This window comes from Cladophialophora immunda, assembly GCF_000835495.1.
Source record: "Cladophialophora immunda strain CBS 83496 unplaced genomic scaffold supercont1.4, whole genome shotgun sequence".
NCBI classification, from domain to species: domain Eukaryota; kingdom Fungi; phylum Ascomycota; class Eurotiomycetes; order Chaetothyriales; family Herpotrichiellaceae; genus Cladophialophora; species Cladophialophora immunda.
Genome location: NW_015622544.1, coordinates 1,039,235 through 1,048,755, shown reverse-complemented (window position 1 = coordinate 1,048,755; position 9,521 = coordinate 1,039,235). Strand labels below are relative to the sequence as shown.

General features: G+C 54.2%; 4 protein-coding genes across 4 annotated transcripts; 2 read left to right on the top strand and 2 right to left on the bottom strand.

The window, feature by feature from the left end:
* The first annotated feature begins 515 nt into the window (after nucleotides 1–515).
* On the top strand, nucleotides 516–2,811 carry PV07_06761 (uncharacterized protein). Its single transcript, XM_016393776.1, has one exon. It carries the CDS (start codon nucleotides 606–608, stop codon nucleotides 2,556–2,558), a length of 1,953 nt encoding a protein of 650 aa, XP_016247195.1. The 5' UTR covers nucleotides 516–605; the 3' UTR covers nucleotides 2,559–2,811.
* PV07_06760 (uncharacterized protein) lies at nucleotides 2,719–5,332 on the bottom strand. Its single transcript, XM_016393775.1, has 2 exons — nucleotides 3,390–5,332; nucleotides 2,719–3,271 (listed from the first exon to the last, which is right to left on the bottom strand). Exons 1-2 carry the CDS (start codon nucleotides 5,098–5,100, stop codon nucleotides 2,931–2,933), a joined length of 2,052 nt encoding a protein of 683 aa, XP_016247194.1. The 5' UTR covers nucleotides 5,101–5,332; the 3' UTR covers nucleotides 2,719–2,930.
* Nucleotides 5,333–5,544: 212 nt separating this feature from the next.
* PV07_06759 (uncharacterized protein) lies at nucleotides 5,545–5,937 on the bottom strand (the record flags this gene model as incomplete). The annotated part of the gene is made up of 1 exon (XM_016393774.1): nucleotides 5,545–5,937. One exon carries the CDS (start codon nucleotides 5,935–5,937, stop codon nucleotides 5,545–5,547), a length of 393 nt encoding a protein of 130 aa, XP_016247193.1.
* Nucleotides 5,938–6,773: 836 nt separating this feature from the next.
* On the top strand, nucleotides 6,774–9,465 carry PV07_06758 (uncharacterized protein). The gene is made up of 2 exons (XM_016393773.1): nucleotides 6,774–7,408; nucleotides 7,465–9,465. The coding sequence occupies exons 1-2, from the start codon at nucleotides 6,992–6,994 to the stop codon at nucleotides 8,533–8,535; spliced, it is 1,488 nt and encodes a 495-aa protein (XP_016247192.1). The 5' UTR covers nucleotides 6,774–6,991; the 3' UTR covers nucleotides 8,536–9,465.
* Nucleotides 9,466–9,521: the final 56 nt, after the last annotated feature.

Here is a 9,521-nt window from a genome sequence, read left to right as displayed (position 1 = left end):
AGGACGGCCAAAGTCGCACAGAGGTGGAATCATGTAGTTGAATCCAGGGACAATGAATAACGGGTCATATTGAAGGGCCAAAACAGAGGACACCAGAATCTTCCGCCGGTCGAATTACATCTGTGGACATAACTGCGTGGGGAGTACAATTCCGGCAGAGACTGCTGGCCGAGGAATCCCCTGCTCAATTGCCGGCTTCAAGGGATCAGTGCTCGGTAGTTACATCGATTCCATATTCAAAGGGGTCCAATAGCTGCAGTGCCACAGCTAACGTAGTCTGGTCCGTAATCGATACCTAGGTACCTAGATCCAAATGAAGCCAACACCTAACTAGCAATCTACTTGTAGGCTCGACGTTAAAGTGACCAATCAAGTGGCCGCAATGTCTAAATATGTGGATCAGATGTCATTATTGGCTTCTTGCAAGATGCTTGGCATGCCAAGACCGGACGGCCGGGACGAAATTTGTCCGGAAGAGAGATGGTGGTGAGACTGTCGAGCACTTCCTGTCCCATATCAAATCTTGTTCAAGAGACATTCTGCTTCTACCGCAAGCTGCTCGGGCTGCACAATGCTCGCCTTGAGCCCCGTAGCACTGGAGAAAGATGACCGAACAAGGCCGCGGCAGATCCGCTCTTGTCCTCTACGGGACAGAAACCGGCACAGCACAAGACCTGGCTGAAGAGGTCGGCCGCACTCTGGAAAGGCTTCATTTCTACACAGATGTCCTGGGACTAGAGAATGTCAATCACAGCCTCCTACATCAATACACTCTTACAGTCTTCGTTGTTGCCACGACTGGACAGGGCGATTTCCCAGAGAATGCTCGCAGATTTTGGACCAGCCTTCTCCGCAAGAAGCTGGCTGCCACCACCCTAGCAGGCGTTGAATATGCGCTCGCCGGCCTAGGGGACACCTCGTACCCCAAGTTCAACTGGGCTGCAAGGAAGCTGGATAAGAGGCTTCGTCAACTAGGGGCATCGTCAATTGTCGAGCCATGCGAGGCTGATGAACAAGGGGACGAGGGTACCGATGGCGCTTTTCTGGCTTGGCTTCAACAGTTTAGGAAGTCTATATTAACGACATTTCCGCTTGCCGATGATCAGATCCCCATTCCGAATGATGTTCTGCTGCCTAGTAAATGGCGGCTGCAAAAGACATTCGATCACCTCGATACATCCGTTACTTCGCCGATCGCCAACGGCACCTACCCGCCTTCCTCAGCTGCTGGACGAAACTCTTCTTTGAATTCATTCTCCGTATCTTTGGAGACTAACCAACGGGTCACCCCGTCTGATCACTGGCAAGACGTTCGGTTTCTGAGCCTCAAAGCCTCGACAAAATTTGATTACATGCCTGGCGATGCACTCGCCATCTCTCCTCGAAATATGCCAGCGGACGTGGAATCTCTGATCAACCGCATGAGCTGGCAACAAATTGCGGATACGCCTATCCGGCTCGTCTCGACGCGGTCGTCTTCGACTCTCACTTCAAGCAATCTTGCAGCTAACGCCATCTTCAGCCGTCCCAGTCTCACCCTCCGAGTCCTTCTCACTGAGCATTTGGACATCAACGCCATTCCTCGCCGCTCGTTCTTGGGCTGCATCGCGAATTACACAAGCAACAGCATGCACAAAGAGCGACTCCTCGAGTTCACCGACCCGCAATATCTCGATGAATACTACGACTACGCGACCCGCCCTAGGCGGAGCATTCTCGAGATTTTGCAGGAATTCGACTCCGTGCATCTACCGTGGGAGGAAGTCACCAATATCTTTCCGCCAATGCGGCCGAGGCAGTTTAGCATTGCCAGCGGTGGACTCTTGAAGAGCTCGGAAGACGGATCGACCAAGTTCGAGCTGTTGGTCGCAATCGTCAAGTACAGGACCGTCATCAAGCGGATCCGAGAGGGCGTGTGTACACGGTACCTGGCGCAGTTACCGGTTGGGACAACGCTTCAAGTCTCGCTGAAGACAGAGGGCCGCTTCTCCACGGCCGGCGAGTTGACGACCGGCCAAAGCCACGTCCTGATCGGCGCGGGCACGGGCATCGCACCTCTGCGAGCTCTCATTCACGAAAAGGCCATGCACGGCCAAGTCTCGGGCAAGACGGCCCTCTTCTTCGGCTGCCGCAACGAGAAGTCAGACTACTTCTTCCGCGACGAATGGGCGGCACTTCGCACCCGCGTTCCCCCGAGTGCCGGCCTCGAAGTCATCACGGCGTTCTCTCGAGATCAGCGGTCCAAGGTCTACGTGCAAGATCGCCTCCGCGAGCGGAGTCAGTTGATCTGGCAGTTTCTCAGAGAACAGGGCGCGACGGTCATTGTGTGCGGGTCCTCCGGGCAGATGCCCAAGGCCGTCAGGCAGGCTTTGGTCGATGCGCTCGCCCAGCAAGCAAAGAGCGCGAAGGACGAGGGAAATGCCGTCACCGGAGACCGAATGGGAGACGAAGAGGAGGAAAGTGCCGAGATCGAAGAGCCGATCCACAGTGCCGAGGATGCGGAAAAATACCTCGCGAGGCTGGAGAAACAAGGGAGGTACAGACAGGAAACGTGGTAGTATAACATTGGGGACAATAAATAGTACAATTTGTCCCGTATATAGATTCTGGCGCGGACTACGATGCACTTGATATGTTTGTCATAGAAAATATTGTTGATTCCATGAGAAGATATAGAATTGCGGCCTCGGACAACCGTGGTCGTTCAAGCCAGTAGATATAAAGAGGTGTTGCATACCAGGAGTAACATTTCCTTTTCGCAGATAGCTTCGTACCGAGTGTCTCATGTCCAAACAGATAGCAAGATTCCCGCCAAGATTTTTTTCCCGGCTCACATATCAATAAATTAAGGGAAACTTTAAGAGAATCATTCTCGCCCACAGAATATGAACCGGACGAGCACACTACTCAACCCCCTGCCCACCCAAAGTTTAGACCCGCACGCTGGCCTTGTCCTTCTCGCACGCGCACCCGCTGCTGCCCGCGGCGACCTCGCTGGGCGTGCGGGCGTAGCTGGGCGGGACGTCGAGGGCCGGGTTGCGCACGAAGAAGTTGCGCGGCCGCAGCAGCAGCGTCATCGGCTCCGCGGGCATGACCGGGAAGTCCTCCGGGGCCGGGAAGTGGGTGATGCCAAAGGTGTGCCACAGCACAATGTCCTCGTTGTCGATCTTGGCCGTCGGGTTCGCCGCGATCCACTGCGGCAGGCCCATCGAGGGCTCGCCTGAGGTTTGCGGCACGTGGCGCCCGGCCGGGTGCACCTGGTCGTCGGAGTCTGGTTTGGGAGATGTTGTTAGCTCTTTTCCGTTGGCATATCTCGTGAGGTTCAACTTGAGTTGGGATGGGCAAAAGGAGGAAGAGGAGCGGGAGTTGGTGGGTGAGAGAATACTTACACTTCGTCACATGCACGGCGTGCCTGGAGAAACCGGCCCGCTTCCACACCAGGGATCCCTCCTTGGGCAGCAGCGCCGGCACCTCCCTGCTCACCAGCTTGTATGACACGGGCTTCTTGGAGTAGGGGTTCAGCTTGTTCTCATTGCACATGTCCCAGGTCCGCGAGCTCGATCCGTTGTAGTCCGCCATGGCCTCCGTGGGGTTGGTGTACTTTGTCCTCTTGGCATAGAAGGCGTTGCCGTAGTAGTTCTCCACGGAGCCCGGTTCCCCGGCACCCTGGGCGGCGTCGACCTGGAATACCGTGTTGTTGGGTCCGTCGATGTTGGGGTCGATGCGCAGACAGAACAAGTGTTGATGGTTGTGGGCGTTGACGCCGGGGTAGACTTCCGTGCCCCATCCTTTGGTGTCCTCGCCGGGGTTCATCGCGTAGGTGTTGAGGATACCTGTGAGCTTGATCTCGAGCTGGACGGTGCCATCTTGGTGGAAGATCCAGTAGACGCAGTACTCGTAGTTTGCGGCGGTGAAGATGTGGGAAACGATCAGCTTGCGGGCGCGGGTCACGATGACCGAGTCGTCTCTGAAGTCCGAGTGTTTGAACAGGATGCCGTTGTCCTCTTCGTGGATGCAGATTGCGTTTTTGATCGTTTGTGCCGCGCCGGCCTTGTTCACGAACTCGGCGTCCATGTAGTGAATGCTGCCCTTGCAGTCGCAACCCAAGCTCAGTGAGTTGGTCATGTACCCACCACCGTACTCGCCCAAGTCGAAGGCGTGTTTGCGCTGATGGGGGTGCTCAGGGTTGCCGTAGGGGACAACCATTTCGGCGAGTGAAAGGCGGTAGAAAATAGGTCGCACCTTGTTCTCTACCTTGTCAAAATATGTGATGTTGCTGAGCACGATGCCCTCTCGGTAGTTGAAGCCGACATGGATGGACCAGTTTTGCCATTCGATGATGCGGCCATTGATTTTGAAACTGACACCTTCGGGCTGGGTGATGTTGATCGGCTTGAGGTCGGTTCGGTAGCCACCGATCTCTTCGATCGACTTGACGTGGTAGTTGTTCGGTGGTGCCTTGCTCAGAGGTCGTCGAACCTTGGGCACATCAATGTGGATGATCTTCTGCTTGTTTGCGTCGTAGATGGGGCAGAAATCTAGGGGAAACGAATATTGAGAGTCGTCGACGTGAGGACGATAGTACATCAGGGCCTGCTGCAGTCTGACGGAATTGCCGAATCTCTCATCGTATCCGATGGTCCAGGGGTCGCAGTAGACCTTGTGCATCTCCTCGGGCGGGATGCCAATCAGACCGCACTGCTCAATGACGCCGGGGTCCTTGCGAACGACATGTTCGACGATTTGGAGATCTTCCATGGTGATCAGAGGCTGCACGCCGGGCGTATGTTCCCATTTGATCACCTTGCGCTCGGTGAGGTCAACATGGCCGTCGAACACTTTGCCGTCTGGCGAAATGACCACAATGTCGGCGACACGGTGTGGCTTGGGGGTGTGGTCGGGATCAGCCAGCCATTTCAGCATCTCAGCCTTCGGTGGCTCGTACAGCGTCACGGCGTTGTAATACAGCTTGCCATACTGTGATCGAAGCAGAGAAACGGCTGTCTCGATCTCAAGGGAAGAGAGGGGGTCGAAAGGATGGGGAGGAGCAACAGTGTTGGACACCTGTTGGGCCAACTGCTTCACACGCTCAAGAACCATGGCTGATCGTCTGAGGGTATCAACGGACTGGACAGAGAGGAAACAGACAGAACTAAGCGACAGAGGCAGAAGATGAGGAGAGAAAGGGTGGGAGAGCCTTCAGTCCAGAGATATATATGTATTATGTGCCCGTTGGCGGCGAACTGGACTGCCAACTCCTCACGATGAAAAAGGCAATGCTTTGCTCTAGCCGACACCAACACCAAGGCCTAAGCATCCAGACCTCGCCGTCAACTGCATTATACCACAGACGATAAGGAGATAAGGGTCTGCGAGAGCGTCTTGCTACTCGCCCGTTTCGCGGTCGCTTTCCTCTTTTCCGCATTAGAATCCATCCCCAACTTCTGACTGGCCTGGCAAAATTTGCCCTTTGTGGTTTAGATCTTACTCCACACACGGGAATCAGAAAGAGAAAGTGACCACGAGCAACAGACATATGGGGAGCTAATGCTTGGGATCACGAGAATGGGTGACTGAAATTACACACACGCATGTCGGAGGATGAGGGAGGAAGCAACCCGGAGTGGCATTGGGAGAGGAGCGCAGAGATGAAGGAGAATTGCTTTCTGGCCGAGAATTCTCCTCCCACGTTGAACCAAGTCCTTCTGTTTTCCACGAGTCCGTGTCGTTGAATAAAGCTTTTCCGAGCGCAAGGCTATGCTGCATGGGATGTAAGGCTGCATGACCTGTGCGATAGATAGCCCTAGAACAAACATGAATGTGCCGCCCTGTCCCCAAGCAACGCGGCAGTGTGGGATACCCTTTTTCAGTCGCCCTCTCTTCGCTTTCTGTACATCCCCCCCGCCCCAAAAAGTCTCTTATATGTACAAAGACCATTCACTCGAGCCGCGCTCTTCTGTTGCGTGTGTTCTTAAGCTCACTCCAGCACTTGGTCGTGAGCAGAGGTTGAGTCATTGTTGCACCCGAAATCGTCTAGTGGTGTCCCGACTTTTCCTCATGGCCATGGCCGTGCGAGTCTTTCAGGAACAGTTGCTCGAAGATAACATAACCTGTGAACGCGACCACGGCAATTCCAAATCCGGGGAATGCTCCCTTGAATCGGTTCCATCTCGTGAAAGGTCCGGTGTATCGCCATGCCTCACTAAAGCCTCGTCAGGGGTTATTCGCCATGCTCTTTTGCCTTGCTTACTATCTGCCCCATGGATCCCGTGCCCGCCACTCCTTGCTTGTTGCTGCGTCGGTGAAGGCTTTCATGCTGAACCCGGTTGGGTTGTTCGGAGGTGCCATGATGAGTCGTGGGTTAAGATCAACGGCTCTGAGAGTTAAGGTCCAGGAGCAGGATGTTGGAGCTCCGAAGCTCGCGGGGGCAAGTCGTGTGCAGAGAGGAGAGGCCGAGTTGGTCTCTTGAGGGTAGAGCTTGATAGAGGTACAAAGGTCTTTCGGCACAGGAAAGCAATTGGCAGGTGATGACTGAAACAGCTAGCTCTATGATTCGTGAAATATGTCTGACGGTGAAATTTACGAAGAACAGAGGGTTCCAGCACTGCATGCACCCCTCCGGTAAGCCGAGGGTCAGGAAAGAATTGTGTCAGACATGAAATCATTCCAGACTAGCATAAGTGGATAAATACTTCGCCCTACTACGGCCGCGCATTTGATGTTTAGATGTCGCACTCTTGGGCCAGACTTTGTCCCGCCGCATGGCTGGCAATCGACACGACTACTACGAGCACACTTGACTGCTTAACAACCTTCTCTCTGGTTACTTGAATGGCAATCTCGACTCTTACACTCATGGACCAGTCAGCGGTTCACTAATAATCATCTCAACCGCAACTCTCCATCTTCCCGCGATGAACACATCTGAAATAACATCGTCTACTACATCTCCTCCGCACTTTCGACTACCTGTACCTACTCCCCCGTCATCATGGCTCCTCCGCGTTATGGAAATCAGTCCATAAACGGACCTTATCACATTCAACAAAATCACCTTCAGTCCCACGCGTCCTCACATCAGCATGGTGCGCTGCCGCCTCCCACGCACCTGGGCACGCCGTCGTTCGGCGGCGCTGGCTCCTCCAACGCAAGTCCGTTCGCCCTGGCAGGCAACTTGAACAATGGCTTTGAGCGTGGTATGCTCGATGGCGGGCTTCTTCCGAGTCAAATGGCCCAAATGGGATTCTCAAGAGGAGGCCCAGTGCAAGGTCACCAATCGTACGACGGGCTTGGGGTTCCGCTCGAGAACAAGGACGACGCCAGGATCCGCAACGTCTGGAAGCATAACCTCAAGGAAGAGATGGCGACATTGAGACAGCTAGTGGACATCTACCCGTACATTGCGATGGTAGGCGAATGCTTCGTTCAAGGTTATTCGTAACTGCGCTCACATGGATTGTTTAGGACACTGAATTCCCGGGTATTGTCGCACGGCCCATCGGCCAGTTTACCACAAAGGCCGACTATCACTATCAAACATTGCGGTGTAATGTCGATCTCCTCAAGATGATCCAACTAGGGATCACTCTTTTCAAGCCTGACGGAACCCTCCCTCCGCCCGACGCCGCTCCGTCGCAGAAGTCTCAATTCCACCAAACTGTTCTACCTACACCTTGCACGTGGCAATTCAACTTCAAGTTCTCTCTAGAGACTGACATGTATGCGAGGGAGTCGACACAGATGCTTTCAAAAGCTGGCATCGACTTTGACCGGCATGCGAAACACGGCATCGATCCCAATGACTTTGGCGCCCTGTTGATCAGTTCTGGTCTGGTGCTGGACCCTGATGTGCATTGGATCTCTTTTCACTCGGGCTATGACTTTGGCTACCTGATGAAGCTCATGATTTGCAAGCCGTTGCCAGAGGACGAAGTAACGTTCCACAAGTATTTGGAGAAGTTCTTCCCTTCCTTATTTGACATCAAATTCATCCTCAAGCACGCCGGTGTCAAAGGCCAAGTTAACAGCGGACAACCCCTCACCCAGGAGGCGGCGATGATGGTCCAGCGGATAATGACCAAGTCGGGTCTTCAAGATATTGCCGAAGAGCTGGCGGTGGCGAGGATCGGCCAAGCACACCAAGCGGGCTCGGACTCGTTGCTTACTGGGCAGGTGTACTTCAAGATGAAGGAGAAGATTTTCAACGGCACAATCGAGGAGGATAAGTACCGCTCTCAGGTCTGGGGACTTAATGCGCAGATGCCGACAAGTGGAAATGTGACTGGTGGCGGAGGTGGAGGGGGAGGGGCGCCTGGGGCGACTCGCGACTTCAATACTCCAAATATGAATGGAGCGACCTTTTACAACCAGAATGGAACACCGACGACACCGCAGACTGGTAACATCGGTATGGTAGGTGGGGGAGGGCCTTCTTCGCACACGCCTGTCCCTGCACATACTGGTGGTGTCGGGATGATGGGGTCCATGACACCTGGAGGATTCGGAAATTTCCAGTACCAGAAGGCGATGAGTTAGGGGCCTTCTCCTCGAGGTCGCCGCCGGCGCAGGGGAGGTACTAGAGGACTGGGTGGGATCACTAGTGATGGTCCTGGTCATGGCCCAAATTCTGGTCTTGACCTGGTACATGGTCTGGGCCTCGATCCCGCTTTGGAAATAATTCAGCAGCCTCCGAGTCTGTTGGATCCCGCTCCTGGAACCGAGTACTGGCAATGGCCCGACCTGCCGCACTTTCATCATCTGCCTACGCACTATCCTCCGGCCCTTGGGCTGTATTTTTATCAGTCTCATTGTTGGCAAGATCCTTTCGCGCCTCCACCGATGGAGCCTTGGGACCCTGGGAGTTGAAGATGCTTTGATTTGTGTGTACCTATTATCCACTTATCTCACTTTCCGTGAGCCCTCTCACTCTCTCGGCCTACCCTGTTTTTGTCTCTGCTGGCGGCGTGGAAATCAAATCGAATCAAAATGGTAGTCGGCGTTTCTCTGATCTTTTTTGTTGCTTTAGTGTCCCCCTTTTGGTGCTTCTGAGACGGGGACGGGACCGGGGACTGGTGTCACTCGGGAATGTACGGTCGTTGGATGGGATGGGACGGGCGAGGGCGCGAACGGGATTGTGGGATTGGATTCAGAATCGAGCCTCGAGAAGTGGAAGCGAGAGTGGGAGAGGTGGAGGCAGGATGGAGAGAGAGAACAAGGAGAAAAACAGGACAAAAGAGGTGAGAAAAGTGAATATGCATGCTTGCCGTCCTTTGCGTGTTCAGTCTATTGCGACTTGCCTTGCCGTGTTCAATGTCTTGTGTACCGAGTCCTCACATACTCCCCGTCCTATGAAGCCTGGGTCCTCGAGTCCTCAGTCCGAGGTTCTAGCTACTACCAGGGACGAAGTATGATACATAGAAAAAAGCAGTGTCTTGAAAGCACTCTTGTCGTCACATTAAACACCAGAACCTGTCCTTCTCGCGCGCCGAGGCTGAAAAGTGCCACCGAAAGTCCCGTCTTCC

What these genes read in the sequence shown, in the direction of transcription:
- PV07_06758 (XM_016393773.1), top strand. Translation starts at nt 6,992, where the DNA reads ATGGCTCCTCCGCGTTATGGAAATCAGTCCATAAACGGACCTTATCAC. An exon ending in TCTACCCGTACATTGCGATG is followed by an intron (nt 7,409 to 7,464) that starts GTAGGCGAATGC and finishes TGGATTGTTTAG; the next exon opens with GACACTGAATTCCCGGGTAT.
- PV07_06760 (XM_016393775.1), bottom strand. Translation starts at nt 5,100, where the DNA reads ATGGTTCTTGAGCGTGTGAAGCAGTTGGCCCAACAGGTGTCCAACACT. An exon ending in CGCCGTGCATGTGACGAAGT is followed by an intron (nt 3,272 to 3,389) that starts GTAAGTATTCTC and finishes CTCCCAAACCAG; the next exon opens with ACTCCGACGACCAGGTGCAC.
- PV07_06761 (XM_016393776.1), top strand. Translation starts at nt 606, where the DNA reads ATGACCGAACAAGGCCGCGGCAGATCCGCTCTTGTCCTCTACGGGACA.